Here is a 22,851-nt window from a genome sequence, read left to right on the forward strand (position 1 = left end):
AATATCTCTCTCTTCTCTGTCGTTCTTCGCTCTTTTCTGTGCATCAATGGTGGCACTTCCTTTTGCTATTGCGAGCTCCATCTTCTCCTCCCATCTCTTTCTTCTTATTCTTCTTCGGGAGGTTTTTGGCTTTAAGAAGTAGCAACTATGGGTTCTTTATTTTCTGCAACCACAGCTTCATCACCGCTGAGTCCCTTCCTCTTCCAAACGTCATGTCTTCATCTTCTTCTTCTCTCGGCGTCATTGTCCTCTTCTTCTCCTCTTGGCAATGCATCTTCGTCATCTTCTCCACCCATTACCTCTGGAATCGAATTAGTGTTCTGTGTTATTTGCAATAAAAATAGTTATTTGGGATTGAGAAATTGACGATTTTTGGTGAAGAAGATTCTGAAGAATTAGAGTTTTATTTTGAATTTATACGTATTCTATTCTTCGATTTGATCGGTTTCTTTTTTGTGATTTTGAAGAGGATAATGACTAGACTATGTTAATGTTCAAGAGGTAAGAGATAGAGAGAGAAAGAAAGAGAGAGAGAGAGAGAGAGAGGAGAGAGGGGGATGGTGTTGCGATTTACCCATTTAAATAAACAGGAAACCAATATTACCAGATTACACATTATGCAATCTGGATACCAAAATGTATTTTTTTCCTAAACTATGTAAACCGCGACAGGGGTATCGCGGTTTACAATATGAACGTAATCCGCTATAGCGGTGTCGCGGATTACGTTGGCGTTGAATAATCACATAAACCGCTATAGGGGTGTTGCAGTTTATGTGTGATTGTGATACGTGCATAAACCGCTACAGGAGTGTAGCAGTTTATGCTTTAGTGCGTACTTAGGTCATTTTTCATGGAGGATGAGTTTTTGGATGAAAGTTTAACTCCTGTATAGCGCAACATAGGTTGTTGATTTGATTTAATTGAAATTAGCCTGTGTACTCATAGAATTATCAAGAAAATTTGAACCAGAGAGAATCATTAGTACATAGAGAATCGATAAACAAATACAACTTCACTTAACAGTAAACACGACTAAAACAAGAGAAGAACACAAACAAGGAGAGAAAAATGCAACTTAATCCTGACGACCTAAAGACAACTATGCCTCAGCACTAGGGGCGGATCCTCGCTGAGGGCAACTCTTGCGAGTGTGCTTGTCTGCATAGCCCACATCGTTTCGGCCGACTAGTATCAGCCTCATCCATGGTGTTACGGATTTTTGTTGACCTTGGTCACCCTTCTCTGGCACATCTCATGTTAGGATCAGGGATGATAGTAGGACCGGCGTATGGTGGTCAGAGATCCTCTGGAATAGGTGACAAAAATCCCATCAGGTATATGCTGAACACCTTACTTATGGTATAAACCTCATGGATGTACGTAGCCTAGTCTAAACGGGACTGAGCACAGCATGCAATCACATGGCAGCAAGGGTAATGGAGAGCTTAAAAGTACCCGCAGTCACAAGTGCGATATCTGAGGGAAACTCGATACGTCCCGAGCGAGAAATTCTCGGTAGGAGTTGTCTCAGCCACGGTTTACTCAGACTAATGTCTGTCGAACAGAGTAACCGTGAAGCACCTCTCATCTTTCAGGTTGTGCTCTATCACCTTGACCAGGGCCTGGCAAAATCATTAGCCTGATCCCAACTGCGCTTCTCCTATCTGCCCTCGGACGACAAAAAGCTCTACTAATCTCCCATATATGGATTTCACAAGTGCAGTTACCGGAATATTTCGTGTCCCCTTCAGTACAGAGTTAACACACTCGATTGGCCCAATCACACATGGCCAGATTTTCAGTCCTCATAATATCAAACCAATAGTCAAACTCAGCCTCAGTCTTCGCATACGCCGCATTCACGAGCATCCGCCTCGCATCCTGACCCTTGAAACTGAGGGCAAAATTGGCTGCAATGTGTTGAATGCAATGTGCTCGATATGCATGAGGCGGTTTCCAACCACTGTCCGGTACCTCTAGTGCAGCCTTAATGTCGTTGGGTCTATCAGAAATGACTAGAATGCCTTCCTATGGGGTCGCATGTTGACGTAAGTGGGATAAAAAAAAGTCCACGACTCAACATTCTCCCCCTCAACAAGTGCGAACGCAACTGGCAATATGTTGGAGTTTCCATCTTGCGCAATAGCCAGAAGCAAAGTCCCGCCATACTTCCCATATAGATGCGTTCCGTCAATGCTGATCAGTGGCTTTGCAATGTTTAAAAGCCTCAACGCATGGAGGGAACATCCAGAAAAGTCGATGAAAGTACTATGTGGACTCATCAACCTCACAACCAACACGCACTGGAGAAGTCTTCAACAAAGCTACGCTGCCGTCCATTGTTGCTTGCATCCCAAGGATCCACCGGGGCAACTTCACATATGACTCTTCCCAATCCCCGTAAATCTGCACAACTGCCTTCTGCTTTACCTTCCATACCTTCTTGTAGCTAGGCCTGAATCTATAGGTTGACTCAGTAGCTTCTTGCAACACCTTTATCGTAACCGTTGTGTCCGCCCTAACCAATGGATAGATCCTCGCACAAATGACGTGGTAATCGAGCTGTCGGTGGTCGCTCGATATCGATGTGGCCAGGCATGTGTGGGCTCCGTTGTACCTTCTAACCTCCCAGTTACCCTTGTGCTGCCGAAGTGCCACGCGGATGATCCAGTTGTAGCCATTTCCAAACTCCTTGCATCTCCCAACATACTTCAGATGATCAGATTCCATAACCCGATAATGAACTCCACGACAAATGGTATAATCCTTAACACTCATCACAGCTTCTTCCTTAGTCTGGAAAGATTAACCAATCATAAATTCGGCAGAAGCATTGCCCTCATGTAATCCTTGGTAGCTGAAGGTGTGTCGATCATCTGGTTGTTGGCTCACTGATTCCAGATTGAGCGTCGAGAAATACGACGGTTGTTGGTGGGACCCAGAACTGGATGGCCTCTGAGGTGCAGGTAGGGGCACTGGAGTCTCGTCTTCACTATCCCCTGATATGTGATCCGGCTCATCGTCTGAATCATAGTCCCGCATCGCGTTCTCATAGTGATCCGGCTCACCACTCCCAACAAAACCAGTAATCAAACTGGGTGACCTCTCTGCCGGTGCTAGAACAGGTGGAGGTGCAGATAGGAGACACCTAGGTGCAACGATAGGCATCGAAGTAGAAGCATCCCCCACCGTCGTCGACTGAGGATTTGGTGCTGAAGCCCCGAAACTGTCGACTCGGTCTTCCAACTTGGTAAACAACTCTTGTATTCTCACCTCCGAAAAACTCGGCCGACAATGAAACAACACCCCCATGTCTTCATCTGACCCTATGACAAATGTTTCATACTGCACACCACTCGACACGACCGCCATCGAAATCTTGTAGAACATCTTCTTCACTGACTTAGCCCCAACTAACCATGCCTTCTGCAATATGTTCCTCTTCAAATCCGACAAAGTATCAGTCGAACGGATAAAAATGCTCAGCGGTTCTTTATCCGTGAACTTAACACCATGCCTGTTACTTTTTTTAATTTTACCAGAACAGTGGACTAGAACCATCAAGCTTTTCTCTCTATCCATTTGTGAAAGTGTGAAAATGACTCTATTCAAATAACTCACTCCCTATCTTACTTGGTATTTATAGGCAAAGTTTACAAAGCATAAACCGCTACACCCCTGTAGCGGTTTATGTGATTATTCAACGCCAACGTAATCCGCAACACCCCTGTAGCGGATTACGTTCATATTATAAACCGCGATACCCCTGTCGCGGTTTACATAGTTTAGAAAAAAAATGCATTTTGGTATCCAAATTGCATAATGTGTAATATGATAATATTGGTTTCCTGTTTATTTAAATGGGTAAATTACCCTTATAATTATTAACAAATTTTACCATAAATAATCACTAAATGTTAATAAATCTAATTATTTAATATAAAATATTTTTTAAAAATAGCATCAACATGTAAATTGGTACTAACACGCCACATCATATTTGGCTCTAAAACTTACGCTTATAAATAGTAAAACGTAATACTATATATAACAATTACAGAAATATAAAAAAATAATGATACTTTTTAAAAAAGTATAAAATAAAAATATTAGAATTATTGATTCATATAAAATATAGGATAAATTAATGGATAAATAGACTGAGAGTCAATATTACACAAATATCTTAAATTGAATTGTGTTACATGTCTGTCGCATTTGTAATTCTATGTAAATCGCATAAATTAAGTTCGATTTATACTTTTTTAATGTAAATCAAATTAATTAGATTCGATACTTGATTCGATTTACTATTGATACAACGTATACATGTAAATCGCATCAGTTTGATTCTATTTTTTACTGATATATAGTATTGACATCATACTTTAAAGTTCATTAACTTTAAAACATAAATATCAATAAGGAAATACTCTTATTTGAATTCAAATAAAATATCAAAAAAAAAATCAAAATGAATAAGAATAGAAATTTAATTTGTGTTTTAGTTCAAATTTCAAAAAATCTACATTTTTATAAACTTATGAATTTAAAACGAAATAATAAACGATTTCTAAATATTAATTAAAAATTATCCTTTGACTCATTGGCATCTAAAAAATCATTATCGAAATTTTAATGTTGACAAAATTATAAAGTATAGCCCTTCAATGTAGCATTTGAGTTAAAACTTAGATTTCTTCAGAGTCAGAAGTAACATATTATTATACAATATAAAAAGACTAACTATAATTATATAATATATAATTTGAGAAATAATTAAAATAATATTTCAATTAAAATATTAAATTATCAAGTTGATTCTATTTACTATGTATGTTGTACTGTACAGTAATAAATCGAATCAATTGGATTTGATTTAAATTGAATCTAATTGATTCAATTTACTATTGGTACAGCATATACATACTAAATCGAATCTAGCTGATTTGATTTACGTTGAAAAGGTATAAATCGAATTTAATTGATTTGATTTACATAGAATTACAAATGAAACAAGTATGTAACACAATTTACTTTAGGATATTTGTGTAATATTGACTCTTAATTTATTTATTGATGTAATTTATTCTAAAATATAAAAAAATTATGATAATTACTAAAAAAAAATAAAATATAATATTATAATTGTTAACAAATCTCAACATAATTAATCTTGTTAAGTTGCATATGATTGATTATATCATACTTTTTTGAAAAATAGTTGAGAAGAGATATGTATTTAAACTGATACCTGCTACGTCAACTTACTTAGTGTCCGACGTAACTTATTGTAGAATTAGAATTATTGATTATCGATTATTGTTGATTGACTCACTGAAATATAAAAAAAGAATCATAATAATAATTACTAAAAAGATATGAAATAAAATATTAGAATAATTTATATGGAACGGAAAATCGATTTGGATGACCACTATATATAATAAAATTGGAATTTGAGGGGACCAAATTGAATAATAACGTAAATTTTAAGGACTACTATAAAAATTTACTCGTAATTAAATACATAATACTTTTTTTTTAAATAGTTGAGAAAAAAACATAGTAAACTAGCACTAGAATACCCATGTTAGCATGTTTGCTGCTAAAATATAACGATGATAATTATTATTGATTCTTAATGATTAACTCAGTGAAATATAAGAATCATAATAATAATTACTAAAAAGAAATAAAATAAAATATTAAAATTATTGACAAATTTTAATATAAATAATCATTAAATGTTAATTTGTGTATGATTGATTACATAATTCTTTTTTAAATATGGATGAAAAGAAAAAATTATATAAACTGACACTATAATGCACCACGTCAACATGCTTCACGCTAAAATACAATCTATTGTAGAATAAAATAATGATATAATATCAGGATTTTTTTATTATAAATTAAAAAAAATGTTATTTCTCAAAAAAAAATTAAAAAAATTTTAATTTTCGAAATACAATTTTTTTTTTGGCATTTTGGCCAAGTTTGCCTTACCCCTAGCAAACTTCATGAATTTTATGGGGTTCGTTGTACCCCGGCAAACTTCTATATTACTATAGAGTAGTTCTCTTTATTTACTCTCTACAGTGTCTGAAATTTCATTGTTATTTATTCATTATGATGGTAAAATAGTGTATAAAAAGGAAGGTTCTATCGTATTTAGGTTAGCTCAACCAGTGATTGCATACATGGGACTTAAAGTAAACAGTCTAATAGCGTTGAAAAATTTGATATTGCATTTCATTAGCCAACACATATGGAAAGAGTGAAAAAAATTTACTACAGATATCTGTCGGAAGTAGATAACTTTTTATTTTACAAAAGGTATATCATAGATTATAGTTGTGATTGTTTATTTTGTATTATTTTTATTATAGTTTAGGTTTTGATAATATTTTATTTTGTTTGAATTAGGTATCGGTTATATGATTACGAGAATATACGTTTTATAAGGGTGTGGCAAAACCGATGGACAAATGTCCATTTGTTAAAATTATTTGTCTTCCTAGTTAAGTTCGGTGGACGAGGATCATTTGCGGATACTGCTGATGATTTTCCTTTAAGTGGAGCAGTCAGACGAACCAATACATGATAGCAGAACCCTCGTGACTTTCAACATCTGAGGATCGATCCTTATCAAGTTAATTTCGATCATTTGAGGATGAACCAATGGAAATTCCTGGTGATGGTGAGGCGGAAGAGATGAACTACTATGGTGACACACAAATCACACTAACACAGCCTACTATTTCTCGACCATATGACCGGCTGGATCACTTTTTCACTTTGAATCTCGAAGCAATGGTTTCAGATTGTTTATTCAGTCATGGAGTCCCCAAAAAAGATCCAACGAATGAGTTTGAGATTGGTCAACAGTTTGGAAACAAGTGGTATTCCACGATTTTTTATATTTCGGCAAACTCAATGTGAAGTTTTCCAGGGATAGGATGAAATCTATATAAAATGAACGTAGAGTTTGTTGGGGTATAGCGAATCTTATTAATATATTGAAGTTCGCACGGAGGTCCGACAAATTTGACTAAAATGCAAAAAGAAAAAATGAATTCCGAAAATTAAAGTTCGAATAATCTTTTAAGAAAATAATAATTTTTTAATTTTATAGTAGAAAAAAATCCTGAGTCATAAAAAAAGTATATTTTAATTTAATCTAGAGGGAAAAAAATGTAATTTCTATGTCCCAATCAAAATGTATTGGATGTTAATCTATACATGAACATGAACATATGTATGTTGGTATTTCTCTTGTAACATTTTTCATTTATTTATACGTGAGTTATGAAGCATGTGATATGCCACCACTTTGTAGTTCAAGAACGCAAAGGACCTCTTTATGTTTGTAATTGATGCTTCTGCTATTAATGAAGTGAAATACAGTTGCACGACAATGGTTTTAGGCCATGATTTCGGTTTGGTTGATTTTGTTAATACACAAGAAAGTGACATTACAAACATGCGACAGCTGAGAGACATATATATATATATAACCGACTTTTATTATTCAACATTAATTCATTTTTTATTCTAAAATACTTTTTTAATCCGCATTTTTTAAAAATTTAAAGTTAGGATTTAAAATTTAGAAAAAGATAATCATTTAAAAAAACTTCGTTAATTTTAATAAAAAAATAGTTAGCTCCCTAATTAAATTCATAAAATAAACCGTCCACACCCTGGTCTCTCCAACATTGCCACTATGAGATGATTAGAATCCAGCTAGTTGAAAGACATGCATCATTATGCACGGATTTCTCCTATAATGTGCCTAACTTATTGTTTCTAATAGACCTAACAAGAGTGAGAGCTATCATATGTTACATTATTATCTACGACTATACATTTTTTCAAAGCTGGACTCTCCATAGAAAACTCTAGGCTATCTATCTCCTGTATATCGTTAGTGATGAACATAATTATTGACAATTAACTAACGGTAAAATTTTATACTTTCATAAAAAATAAATAATACGTGTGAATATAATAGGGTTAAGTACGATTTTGGTTTCTAAAATATAGGTTGAATATTTTTTTCATCTTTAACTTTTTTTTACATACAAAATTGTCCCTAAAATTTAAACCAAATTTTAAAATCGTTATTTTTACTCAAATATTATAATTTTAGACCAAATTACCCATAACAAAAATTATAAAATAAAAAAATAAGACAAAAAGAGTATTTTTGCTCCTATGAAGAGAGACGAAGGGAAGAAAGAGAATGGGAAAGGAAGAAGAAGTTGTCCACGATCTACCTTTACTTCCACTTCTGCCGCCACTTTTGTACGATTTTGATCCCTAAGATAAGGATGATTTTAAAACTAAGTTAAACCTTGGGGACAATTTTGTATGCAAAAAAAAGGTTAAAAACGAAAAAAATTTTCGACCTATATCTTATGGACCAAAACCGTACTTAACCCAATATAATACATTGTTCTACCGAAATGGTGTAGACAACATGAACACTTAGCCTATGTAACTTATGCTCGATCGAAAATTCTCTAGACAAAAATCCGGCGGAGATTTGGGATAAAAATCTAATAGGAAAAAAATTACATCAACCAATACAGGTTTATTCTTAAATGCTTTACTAATTAAAAATACTGTATTATTTATTAATTAAGTAACATTGATCACTAAGTTATTTATTCTTGAGTCTTGCAGCTGATGTTTGTATACGATTTATTACTATTTTGTAAAGCTAGTAAGAGGCAAGCACAGTTGGTCATTAACTCTATGTTTTATAAAGCTTTTAGGATGAAGGTGACTAGAGAAGGAAAGTTCTCTTTGAGATGTCTCATATCCGCTTTACTCAAATTTTTTTGGTGTCAACTTAGGTCACCTAATAATGTTTCGGACATCTTGTATGAGTATTTTGAAAAAGGTGAAGAGTAGACTTATGGATTGAAAGGGGAGACTTTTAAACAGAGCAGGGCGGCTTTATCTCTTATATCATACTCTTCTTTCTCTTCGGGTGATATTTGGAACAATGGAAAATGGCATTTGAAAAGTTTTGATCTAAATAGGCAGTTAGATGAGGAAGCTGGATGGTTCTGAAAATCGAATTCATCCAAGAAATGGGTATGATGAGTTGGTGAGGAGGAAGATCAACTAGCATGGTTACAGATAATTGGCTTTGGTTATGGATTGCAAATATAACGCTTATTCAACGCACTACAAATGCCATAAATCTTATGGCGAAGCTAGCTGCTAGGGATAGTCTTTCTCAAGTGAAGTGGCTTTATCCTTGGGATGAGTTAGACACAATTGCCCACTAGGAGAAACTTACTTCTCCATACTTTTTCTTTTTCATTGTTTAGGTATCAAAAAAAAAATTCTATTTATTATATTTAGGATAAACTACAAAAAATACACTTGAATAATTTTGTCATTGATAAAAATGTACCAAAATTTAGGGCTGACAATATATATCCTACCCACGGGTATCCAACCCGGACCAACCCGTTCGGATAGGGTAGGGTAGGGTGCAAATTTGTCTGCGAGTAGGAAAAGTTACGGATTTAGGATATACACTAACCTACCCTATCAGCATCCTTAATATATTATATAATATATATGTAAAAGTTATGTATGTAGTGAAGAAAGTGAGTCTTGTACTCACAATCTTCTTCTTATAAAAATTTGAAATAATTACTAAGCTAGTTGATGATCATATTATTGGCTTTTTTACCTAAATGTGCATGGATTGAAATCTTAATGCGCAGCTCCATTTCTTGGCCGGCGTCCGCGAAATGAATTTCCATATCATTTCAAGCCAGGTGCCTACAAAATAGGCCAACCATATCAGATGCAGCTCCCACGAAATGGCTACCCCCATTTTCTTGGTGGCAGTAGCAAAATGGAAGAAACAACTCAGGGGCACCAGACGCGAAATGGGGGCACTGATTGTTTGTCAGCTTAATATTGTACAATGTTAATACTTAGTTGCTAATAAGAACATAAATTGAATCCAATACAAAGTACCTAATTGAAAAAGCATTCTTTGTGCACTAAATGTTATTATCAAATTTGTCAACAATATATTATCTACCTTAGATTTTCAACTATATCTTAATTAATTTTGCTGCCCTTGAATGGTAAGTAATATGAATCAACAATACCCACAAAACATATAGCAGCATAAAAGTTAAGCAGCTTATCCGAAACTATACAAGTAGAAGGAATAACCTTTGGTTGTAAGGTTGCAAGAATTTCACTAAGTGAAAGTGCATGAACTAGCAAATATAAAATGCAATTATATGAATGAACCCAAAATCTCTTCTACCATGATAATAAGAAAAATGTGTCACTTCTATAAGAGGTAATAAACTGGAAGCTCATTAGCATCAAAATTACAATATTTTAAAGTAGCTTTTCTGAGTTCTTATGGATTGTCTGCCTACGATGATATCCCATAAAACAATTTTATAAGAAAGCAGTGGCATAATATCAGATCAATAGTTCATGTTCACCTACAAACCTCAAGAAATGTCATCTTACATATAGAGAGACTATAATAATGAACAACAACTAAATCATACAATTGACCTGCAAAAAAATTATCATAGGACTAGTTTGAATTGGCTTTTGAAAAAAAGTATTTATTCTTTTATCTTTTTTAAAAAAAATAATTTTTTATAGATAAAAGTTATTTTACATTTGGGTAGACTTTTTAAAAAGAGTTTTCAAATATTAAAAACGTCTTTTGTTTCTTTTTTTTTTTTAAACAAGGTATTACTGGCTTTTAGGAAAAAGCAAATAATTTACTTTTTTAATAAAAATACTTATTCTTAAAAGATGTATCAAAATGTGTTTAAAACTTAAAGTATTTTATTTTTTTTATAAAAAATACTTTTTTAACTCAAATAAGCTAATTCAAACCAACACATAATCAGAAAATTCTTACTCCTAAGTACATCCAGATAATTATGGTCAACTGTCCAAATAATTCTGCAACACACACAAACACAAGTAACCTAGAGATAACATTTTAAACAAAATCTTTTTCAATATAAGGGCAATAATATCCACTTTTCTACATCAAATTATGACTATACCATAGAGTGAATATGGGAGTGTCTTCACCTCCGCAGTACCCCCATTTTGCGCCTGGTGCCCTTGAGTTGTTTCTTCCATTTCGCTACTGCCACCAAGAAAATGGGGGTAGCCATTTCGTGGGAGCTGCACCTGATATGGTTGGCCCATTTTGTGGGCACCTGGCTTGAAATGATATGAAAATCCATTTCGCAGACGTCGGCCAAGAAATGGAGCTGTGCATTTTCAGAAAGATTTCAATCCATGCGCATTTTGGGAATTAAAGTGTTTCACATGCGCATTTAGGTAAAAAAGTCCTTATTATTTGTAATTTTATGTTGGATTTCTTTAAGATTTTATTGTTTTTAATTTTAATTTAAACTTAGTTTTTTATTTTCTATTTTATTAATATGTATGAAATTTGAAATTGTTGAATTTTATATTTATTTGATTTTTTTGTTTCTGCGGGTAGGGTTGGGTAGGATAGGGTTTAGAACTTTAGGGTGCGGGTAGGGTTAGGGTTGAGAGATTCTCAACTCACAGATAGGGTAGGATAGGGTAGGGTAGAGTTTTAAAAAAGTTTTCAATCCGCGTGTAGGGTTAGGGTAGAGTCTAAACCCTACCCTACCCATTGCCAGCCCCACCAAGATTTTGTTATCCCTCAAATAATTTAAAAACACGATAAAAATATTCAATATTAAATATGTATTTATAAAAAATTACTTTAGAACTTGAATTTTGATACAGTTTTTTGTAAGTATAATTAGAAAATTGAGATATTTTTTATTCTTAAAATTTAGTGATTTTTTGCTAACTATATATCTTTTGTAATTTTTTTAAAAGTATCATTGTTTGTTGACAAAAAAACACAAAAAATATATACTTAGCGAAAAATCACCAAATTTTAAAGATAAAAATATTTCTTTTTTTTAATCATACTTACAAAATATCACAATAAAATTCAATCTCTAAAATATTTTTTGAGAATACATATTTAATATTATGTATTTTTGTCGCATTTTTAAATTATTTAAAAATATTTTTGTTAATAACAAAATTTGAATATATTTTGTCAGCGACAAATTATTTAAATATATTTTTAATAGTTTACTCTTTCAATAGTTCATATTTAAAATTTAAAATTTAAAATTTAAACTTTAAAGTTTACTATTTTAGATTTAATATTTAAAATTTATAGGTTAGAAATCAAAGAATGCTATACTTTTTACTTTCTAGAGAGCGTATTGCCATTTGCTATACAATATAACATGATTTAAAAAAAAATACAGAATAGGCTCAACAATTTTTATTGCCACAAATAATTAACTAAGTTCTAGAATGAAAAACACCCTTTGAAATTTGGAATTGAGCAGAAGACTGGTCATGAGAACAAATGTAGAATCTCAATAAATAAATAAATAAAAGCAAGTCAATAAAAAGAAAAGCAATTTTTGCTGAAAAATCAATACAAGAACTCCTGAACCTTCTATTTTACATTTCATCTTTCTGTACTTAAATTACCATGCCATGAGCAGAGACGGATCTGTAAGTTATGGGAGGTATTTATTCTCGCTATAATTTAAAATTTTTTTTAAATAGCATATACTAATAATATTTATTTATTTTATTAAATTATTAAATTTAATTTTACATTAATTTTTTATTCAATTTTTAGTATTTAATAGTCAATATAAAAATTTCACATTACATATTTATTGAAATAATCAATTTTTAATTTAAATAAGATTTAAAATTAGTTTTAATTTTTTCATAATAGTAACTACAGTAATTAAAAGAATTTTTTTAATTATAAATATTAGTAAGAGTTGACTTCTAATTATATGAGAAGTAAATTTTTAAATAACTATTTAGTGATATATATATAAAAAGAGAGACATTTTGATTGTTTTTATAAAAAAAATTACTCAATTTTTTTAAAATATAAAACCTAAAAAATAAAATTTTAAATTATATATTATTATTTAAATTACTATTTTAGTGTTTTAATTTATAAATTATATATTTGAAGACTAATCATATGTTATAATAATAAAATATTAATATAATAATAATTATTTTATATATACATAAAAAATAATTATTCGTATAAAATATATATTAAAATATAAAATACATATTAAAAATAATTAAATAATATATATTTATATATAAATATATAATAATAAATAAATAATTTAATAACTTATTTTTATATATATATAATATTTTTATTATAAAAGTTATTATTATTATGTTATATATTTTATCTCTACTGTTAAAATTTTTTAAATTCGCCACTGGACATGAGCAAACCATGTCAAATAGCTATGAGTTCCGTTGCAAGGCTACGAAACCCTAGTAGTATATATAGACTAACCACAATTTTTAGTTATAATACATATCTAATAAATTAAATAATTAATTACTATACACTAGTAGTATATATAGACAACATGCACTATCAAAAATTATCTTAGCTTAAATTAAATTTTTGTATTTTATTAAAAATATTTGTATTTAATATTGAATATTAATATTATTTTAAAATAGTAGCATTATTAGTTTGTCACTAAAATATTTAATATGTAAAATTGTTAATTTTATTTCCTATTGTTTGTTTACACAAATAAATTATTCTGTCATGTAATATTAAATTGGAAAAATTTTAAATAATTAGCTATTTAAAAAAATTATATAATATATACTTTTTAATCGAAATATAAGTATAACCTTTGATTTAATTTCTTAAAAAAAAAGTATTTCTATATTTGTCATATCCAAATAATTTAATTACTTCTAACTTTGATAAAAAAAATACTTTTGAAATACAAAATAAATTTTCTGCTTAAATCCTTAATTTTGCTTCTACTTCTGCTTTTAAATCCTAGTCGCCTGAAATCTTTCTTTCTTGCATGTATTTGAAGGATCATAATCTCTTTTTGCAAATGAGTGGTGCCTATCTACTTTTTGGAACACATGATTTTCACGAACTTTACACAAGGTAACATTTTTCATGTCAAATGGATCTATTTTCTAGATTTGTGTAAAGCCCTTGCGTTTCTCATGTTCAAAAAGTTAAAATTATATTGAATTCTTATATAAAAAATCATCATTTTTATTAGAAGTATGATTCTCTCAATCAAGTTGAAAAACATACCAATATAGTTATCTTCTTTTACGCATAGAATCACTAATTGAAGGTCAAAATTAAGCTTATTAAGATAAAACGAATGCTAGTGCGCTCCAAGTAAATAAGTGCAGGTTTTTTGTTTTATAATAACTTGCTATTAGAGATAATAAATAAAATAAATAGATTATGGACTTTATTTTTTTAGTTTTTATTTTTGTAAAAATATGTTACACATATTTAAAAATTTATATATATATATATATATATATATATATATATATATATATATATATATATGTATATGTATGTATGGTTAACTTGATTAGCAAGTTATTCTTTTAAATATCAACCATTAAAATATAACAAAAATAGAAAATATAATAAACTAAATTTTAGTTAGTCTACATTAGTCAATTTTAAAGTTTACGTTTATAATTTAAAATTTAAGATTAAGAATTTATGATTTAGAGTTCAAAATTTACAATAAATAAAATAATTTTTAAAAAAATTGGTTAATATTAAAAAAAATATTAATTTCTGAGCATTACTCTTAACTAAAAAAAATTGTCAAGAAGTGTAGTATTCAATAAGAAGCGTTTAAAGATTAACTATGAAAAGGACAAAAATTCTTTTTAATCGCAGCTAAATATATATATATATATATAATTCTGTCATCACTGTCTAATTTAATATTTGAAATAGACAACAAAAATAATTGAGTTCCACCTAGGTCTTAGATTATCTAGGAAACATCAAACATTATACAATCACACAATTGGCTTTTAGAACAATAATTTTTCAAGAACGTAGAACAAGTAGAAAGAATACCATAATAAAAAGAATATCATAGTAAAAAGTAAAAACTTTACAAAAATATGATACTGGAAGAGCTAATATGTTTACATAAGAATTATTAGAGAATAAACTGTTGACTGTCAAAATAATTACAGAAAGAAAAAAAATTAATATTTATTTCAAACGTTCAACATAAAATTAAATTATATTAATCGTTGGTGATCATTTTAAAAAATTTTAAAAACATCAACAACCAAAAATTATTCTGAAATCAGAAAACACTAGTTATTACAGTTCCAGACTCCAAAAGGAAAAGCTAGTTAACTGCATACGTGTTTTCCGGTCAAAAACCAGGACGTGTTCTGGAAACAGAAAAGATACGTGTCTAAAGTTGTTTCCTTTTTGGTTTTTGTCCCGCAAATTGTTGTACCCAGCCTCTAGACAAGAGAACGTGACAAAATAAATAACATGTCTCACCAAAATGAAGAAATTTCATGAAACTAATTTCCCATCTAGCCAATTTTTCTTTGATTTCGCTGAAATTACAATTAGCAATTCTTTGCCCTATGTGTATATAACATTACAAGGATTATGATACACAGATGGAGACAGATCACTCCTTGATCTTAGAGCATGAGCTGTTACACACCATACTCATAAAACAGCCGAAGAAGGAACACTGATTTTGTTAGATTCGAAGTACTACAAGTTGTTGTATGGTGCCGAAGTGGGCATCTTCCGCAAACCAGTTCCTTCCTTAGTCCCAACGGCTTTGTTGGAAAGCCTTCGCTTGTACCGTTTGAGAACAGATGCCAGGTTTTCCTTCCCTTTTGGGAAAGCCACATCCCCAGCTGCAGTTCCTGTACGTCCTTTCCGGCAAGAGATCGCCATCTCCACATCCTTGATCAGGTCAAGCAGTGTCAATGCTGTTGTGCATTTTCCGCGGCCTGGTTTCGAAGTTGGGGGCAGCATCACCCCATTAGAAAGTGGGGGGCTGGACTTCTGTTGATGTGATGCCGGAACTTGAAGGCAAAAGCATGGGACCAAAGGACTGCGAGGCTTCGAAAATGCAGGATCAATGATGCCCTGCTCAAAGCACCAAAAAAGATAAAGTTAGTGGCATGGAGAAAATTATAAGCAACAATGAAGACATAAAAGGAAAAAGTTAGTGGCCCTGCAAAGGACACATTATTGATGACAGAAAAGGGTATGACATGTATAAGCAATTTATCAATATGATCAATCAACGACAATCAAAAGAACAATAGATGCATCCACATAATTTTTACATGAATGAAGAAAGCAGCTGAAATATGTTTAGATTACTCGAGAACATGCAAACTCGTCAAGACAATTTACCTGAAGGCGATTAAGAACATAGGTGTACTTTCCCCAAAGCTCTGGCCGGCTCTCCATAAGTGAAAAATTTAGAATTCGATGAATACACCACACTCCAAAGCTTATTATTAATTCTGATCTCCAAATACATCCCTCCCCACAGTTAGGAACCGAGGACACCAACAAAGTAGAGGAATTCGCCTCATTATTCTTCATCAAAGAACCAGATTTCCCATCAGAAGAAAAATTATGAGCTTCACCCACATGGTTGCCCGGATTCATTTCCCTAGACTCAATTTCATAAACAAATTTCTCCCTTGCAGCTACACGATCAATCAGATCCTCATCAACCCCATCGTACTGGCTAAACAGCCAATCCGACCCCTCCAATTTTAAGAGCTTCACAATGCATAGTCTAAAAGACTGAAGAAGTTTTCTCTCAATATCCACAAATGCAGTACCTTCCTGGGTTATATTATTAGGCCTAGTTCCGATACCTTCCAAACCCCCATTATGAGTTTTATCAGCTACCCCAAATTGCTCAAAAGGCTGCCTAGACCAGAGGGATGCAGTATCAAAACCAGAACTAGAGAGTGCCTCTCGATAGACTTTTGATGGAGACAGTTCATCAAAGGCCAAAGGAGCACCCGCTCTTGATTCAGAATTTGAATATAATGACAGTTCATAAGATGCTCTACCCACAGAAGATCCATAGCCAACGGAACCATCCCATGGAGCATTTTTAGTAGATGCATAACCAGCCCTGTGGGGGATGGCATATCCAGAAATGTCAGGCAAACTATGGTATTTCTTAGCATTAACTGAACCGGCCATGTTGACTGCAGGTCCAGAAGACGAATAATCATAAGAGGTCCTCTCAGATTGCAACTGGCTATTTCTAGAGGCAGCTACATTATGGAACCCAGGCGGTTGGCCCACACCTAAACCATTACTGTGCAACTTCTTTGCCAAAGCATAGGCAACTGATTCCCTGTAGTTCGTATTAGCTATGGAAGCAGCTTTCAACTGTGGCAACTCCATTGGACCATTTAAGTTATCCAAATTTCTCCCTTTATCAACCTGGCTAAGATAGGATGCAGCTTGATACCCATGTATTGTTGCTGGCTGATAATCCCGAGCCTCAGATGAAGGCAAATTACGCACACTGGAATAGCGTCTCTCGCCAGAATCAGAAGATAAAGGCAAATTACGCACACTGGAATAGCGTCTCTCGCCAGAATCACCAGATGAAGGCAAATTAGACACACTGGAATAGCGTCTCTCACCAGAATCAAGGATATTGCGGCCAGAGTTCTGTACATATGCATCTAGTAATTGCATGGGATTCGCATGCATTGAAGAGCTCCTTTGAATACCATATGAAGACTCCAAGCTACTTTGCATCCTACACTGATCGGAGGTGTCATATGGACCTGGGTTGAGTACACTGTTGGAACTGCTACCTCCAACAGATGCTAAATAATCAGGATAGTCCTTTCCAAACGAATCTATTTTCTGCATGGAACCAGTGAGCCTTGAATCTGATCCCATTGCTATCAAAACATCCAGCTTCTTTTCCCTTGCTTCTGTGGTTGCTTGCCCATGGAAATCATAAAGTTGCCCCCAAAATTCATCAAGAATAGCAGCTAGCTGACGTCTTGCTGCACGCCCTAAGCCTGCTAATCTTGAGAGACTTCCAATGCTATTCCCACCTTCTTCACTCTTCCCACTAAAACTCCTGAATGACGGAGGGCCATCTGATGTTGTAGATAGGGGACTTGCGGAGACCACTTTGGATGAGTCTTCATTTTCCCATGAGTCTCCATCATCATCATCATCCCTTTCAGCAGTCGAATCTTCCCCAACCTCCTCAACTGGGGCATTACTTTCTATTTTTATAGTTTCAGTATCTTCCAATTTAAAAACAGAAGTGTCATCAGTTACCATTGATACTGCTTCTGACTCTGGTTTGTAAGCCAACTCCTTAGTAAGAGCTTTAGGAGAACCGGGAAATGAAGCAATAGATTGACTCTCCCTTACAGCAGTCACATGGAGATCAGGCTCCAGTATAGTTTCAGGTAAAGTAGAATGAACCGGTACATCTGTGTAGTCCAAGGTCCTTGCTGGAGCTGGGGTTGGCTCCCTCAGCCGAGCACCTGCATCTCCATGGTACCTTGTTTCAGCAACATTTGATTCCTCACCGTCGACAAATGGATTTGGCACAGCCTCTGGTACATCCAAGTTCCATGCCTGAGCATCTAATTGGACACTGGCAGATCTTAACGGAGTGGCAGCCAACCATACCATCAAACTTAATGATGCAAAAGCAATGGTAAGAAGAAATAAATATGAAAAAGACACACCACTCCCTGCATTCCATCTCAAATCACCCACCCAATCACTACTGCCAAACATCATTTCAACAACAAAGACAATATTCAAGCCAAGCATACCAATAAATATGATCAGTGCCAAAAGTTCCTCAAACTGAGACATCTTGTGTACATCCATTATTGATCTAGACGTAGCAACTCGGAAAAGGGGGATCACAGAAGATGGAAGTTGCAGAGCGACCAAAACCTGAGTGAATATAAGTAGCTGGTACAATCCTTCAGCTCCTGAACTCCAAACACAATAAAGTGCAGGCAGAACAGCAATCACTCTAATTGTAGCATAATGAAGCCAACCTGGAATATCCAATTTTAGGAAACTTTGCACAACTACTTCTCCACCAAAACCCCAATTTAATGCTGTTATTTGATTTGCAAGAAACACAATGAGAAAAAGAACAGACAGAGCTACCGGGCTACGCAACACCTGCAACAAGAATATTCAAATCATATTTGTTAAGAATGTGTAGATAACAGGATGCTGTAGGTAAATATTCTGAAGTAAACTAATTACAGAGGAAGAGAGACCTGTTCCATTGGTGATAATGCATCCTGAAAAGTAAGCAAAACAAGGCCCATACTGTGGAACTCATTTGCTGAGGTGCTCATCACAGCATTATTTACCAAATAGAGACAACTGAAGACACATAAGATAGCCCAAAAATGGTTATGACATAAGGCATCCTTAGAAATGTTTGTTGGTCCTTGATGCCACTGCAGAAAAAAAAAATGTCAATTCAGATTGGCAAAACAAATAACTGCCAACAATATGACAGAGAACATGATGCACAATATTCCTCCCCCCACACCTAAGCAACATACAACCTCATCAAGAAGGCTCTATAGCTTAACCAGGAGGTTGCCATATGGCTTATAAGAAACATAATTGGGAGTTACATGTAAATTCTGCCTGCAAATGCTTTCAGAATTAGCAATACACTTTTTCCTTCTTTCATCTGACATGTATCAAGCAACAAGTTCATTTTACACATTTCTTCTCCAAGACACTGATTTTTTTTTTTTTTTTTTTTGCGAGATGGAAAAGAAATTCATTGAAATGAGGAGAAAGGTTAATACAAAAAGTGGGGATAAGGGATCCCTATACAAAAGAAAATAGATGCTAGGCATCTAATCCTATCCCATAAAAACGAGCTTGTTAGAAATAAAGGTATTTTGGGAAATTCTGTTAGAGGATATAAAGAAAAGGGACTATAAGAAGGAGCATGAGTACTGGAGTGCATTTCTTACGCACACACACATAATGATACCAGCATATTACAACATCCTTCTAAATAAAGTCATCCATAGGATGAATCAAACTACACTGTAAGAATATCTACTAAAAACCCTCTGAAAATAGAGGCTACAAGGTAAGTGACATTGTTTGGATGAATCATTGGCTCCAATAGTAACATTGTTAAAGAGAAACTATGTTAATGCGCCTTGTGTTAGAACAAGGCCAGCAAATCTAGAATCAGATCATGGTACTAATAAAAAATAATAATTATATCAAAATACAAAGAAGCAAAACAGAGCTGCAAATATCTCCACATGGTAAAATGAGAGGAAAATATACTTGTACAATTGAGGAATGAAGGTAAAAGTTGTGAGGCACAAGAGTTGCTCCCAGAAGACTCATTAGCACAAAGGCAATCTCCCCGCTCAGCTTTATTTGTATTCCATTCACAGATAATGGATTTTCTGGTCGGTTGATAAGTAATCCAAGTACAACAAGAACTAAGACAAAGCCTGCTACATATTGGCCTAGGATCTTGGCCTTCTCAATGTCCTAGACAAAGAGAAACTAGTAAATACAATTGATTAACAAAGGTTGGTAAACACACAAGGAATAATACTTACAAGGAGGACAGCAAGAAGTAGATGAAACACAGCACTGGTGGCAGTTAGAAAAACACAAGTGAACAAATCCCACCCAAAAATAAGATTTAACCCTTGTGCCACTCCCAAGATCTTGCAAAACAGATAAAATAATAGGTTCAGATCAGTGAACTACTTTGCTGAACCAACCGTTATGTAAAAGGTTAATCTTGGGTAAGAATATTACCATGTTAAGGTCTAGAATAATCACTGAAAGCTCTGCTTGAACCCCAAGAAGCATGCATGTCCATGTATCATACTCGTTGCTGCAAATCTTTTGAGAAAGAAAGTAACGTTAGTCTACATTGAACGTAAGCTAAGTGTCCACATGTATTGATAGAGGGAACAAGTCTTATGTTTAGGTTCAATTCCTCTTGAAACTGACATATATAAATAGTAATACCCTTCAAACTTCAAATTTCCAAGCATGTAGCTATATTTTTTACAGGTGTTAATCAGCAAGGTGTTACACTATAAGCAGAAATAAAACTAATGAGTCGTTTGGAAAAAGTTAATTTCAGGCCATAAAATAGTGGAGCTGCAGAAATTTCCGAAATAAAAGATGTACAACATAGAATTAGAACAGTTGTTTAAAAACCCCAAAGAGGAAGAAAGGATACCTGAGCAAGATCTCTTTCGGTGACTATACCAATCCTTGCAGATATATACTGACAGAAGATAGCAGCAAGATTGAAAATTAGCATAAAAGCCATCAGATCAAACCCAAAACGTGCACCACCTTCAACAGTTGCCACCCACTTTCCAGGGTCAACATATCCTATTGAAATCAAAAGCACGGGTATAACAGCAGGAAGCGACCGATCAAGGAAGCCACGCTGGTGGTTAGCATTCAATCTCCCTGCTTCCATTTTACTCTCTGATATCGTAACACCAACAATAAGGCTACCGCAAAAAAAGGCAATACTCAGAGGAATGCTATCAAGTAGCTAAAACTCTCACTGCACCAATGATAATCATATAACTGCAACTTAACTATATTCATATGGAAAGACGTCATCGCCTACATGACAATGATCAACACGGTAGCAGCTTCATATATAAACTATAACCAGCTAGCTGATGCAATAATTTGCAAACAATTCACCGAAGTGCATAATCCTTATATCCCTGCCGTTTGACTAAATGTTTTAGACAAAAGCTAGTTATCATCGGATACATATGTAGTCAGTGTTCCTGATCAAATCAACCCTGATATACAACCACAAAAATATTTTACAACACCCCCAAATAAATATTTCATTCATCAACACATCATGACCAAAAGTGAATCCAATTCACGACAAAGCTGACAAAGAAAAGACCCACAGATAAATTCAATCACTTCCTCTTCAATCTGCTTGAATCCTGCATCAAAATGATTCAAAAACAGCATTATTACGGTATTTAAAAAATGGAAAGAACAAATAAAACAAAATAAAAAATACAGAACATGTTGAAAACAGAGGAATAAACATCAACGAAGAAAGCATCATCATCCCGATTAGATTACATTCAAGGTTCCAGAAATGCAAAGCACACAGTGACACTAATTAAAGGCAACAAAATATAAAAGCAGAGAATCACAGATTTATCAGCTCTAAAAATCTAAGACAAATAAATGAAGAAAGAGAAAGGGGATAAAAACAAAACCCTACAGTGGATAAAGCTCAAAAGAAGCTCAAGCTTTTGAAAAAGATAAGAACGAAAAGGGAAACGTAGACTTGGATCTGATGAAGCATGTGATAGAAGAAAACAGTTGCACAAATTTCAAGGCTTAGTATATAGTTAACCAGTTAGTTAGGGTTCTGAAGAGAAGAAAATCTATAACCTCTTCTTCAGCTTCTTCTTCTCTCGTCTCAATTTCAAGCGCTCTCTTCTTTTCTTTGTATCTGTGTCTATTTACTCCAACGAAGCAGATCTCACACACTCCCACAACACCATCGCCATCACATAATTGTGATTATTTTATTATATTAATATAATTGGATAGTAATTATTGGAGACTTTAAATAAATTGTTTGTCCATAAAATATTATTTTTGTATTAGTCTCTATAAATTTATCAATTATCATGATTATTTAACACTTAATTGATAATGTTATAAAATACGAAATTATTTATGGATCATGATGTCATCTGAGTATAGAGAGAGAGAGATATTTGGGAGAAGATTATAAAGAAAATTGTGTGGGGCTTCAGTTCCAGTTACCAAATGGGAGTGTGTGTAACTGTGAGTGTATTTCAAACGAAGGGTAA

The 22,851-nt window shown here is 33.3% G+C and overlaps 2 protein-coding genes across 2 annotated transcripts; both read right to left on the reverse strand.

Moving 5' to 3' along the window:
* Window positions 1–218: 218 nt before the first annotated feature.
* Window positions 219–3,585, reverse strand: LOC130946071 (uncharacterized). Its single transcript, XM_057874756.1, has 5 exons — window positions 2,896–3,585; window positions 2,273–2,799; window positions 2,085–2,199; window positions 1,771–2,031; window positions 219–320 (listed from the first exon to the last, which is right to left on the reverse strand). The coding sequence occupies exons 1-5, from the start codon at window positions 3,583–3,585 to the stop codon at window positions 219–221; spliced, it is 1,695 nt and encodes a 564-aa protein (XP_057730739.1).
* An 11,908-nt stretch (window positions 3,586–15,493) lies between these two features.
* Window positions 15,494–22,548, reverse strand: LOC130945093 (ethylene-insensitive protein 2.2-like). Its single transcript, XM_057873761.1, has 8 exons — window positions 22,424–22,548; window positions 21,216–21,960; window positions 20,783–20,869; window positions 20,578–20,688; window positions 20,294–20,506; window positions 19,246–19,431; window positions 16,349–19,144; window positions 15,494–16,075 (listed from the first exon to the last, which is right to left on the reverse strand). The coding sequence occupies exons 2-8, from the start codon at window positions 21,462–21,464 to the stop codon at window positions 15,692–15,694; spliced, it is 4,026 nt and encodes a 1,341-aa protein (XP_057729744.1). The 5' UTR covers window positions 21,465–21,960; window positions 22,424–22,548; the 3' UTR covers window positions 15,494–15,691.
* Between the last annotated feature and the right edge of the window lie 303 nt (window positions 22,549–22,851).

Source organism: Arachis stenosperma, chromosome 8 (genome assembly GCF_014773155.1).
Source record: "Arachis stenosperma cultivar V10309 chromosome 8, arast.V10309.gnm1.PFL2, whole genome shotgun sequence".
NCBI lineage: Eukaryota > Viridiplantae > Streptophyta > Magnoliopsida > Fabales > Fabaceae > Arachis > Arachis stenosperma.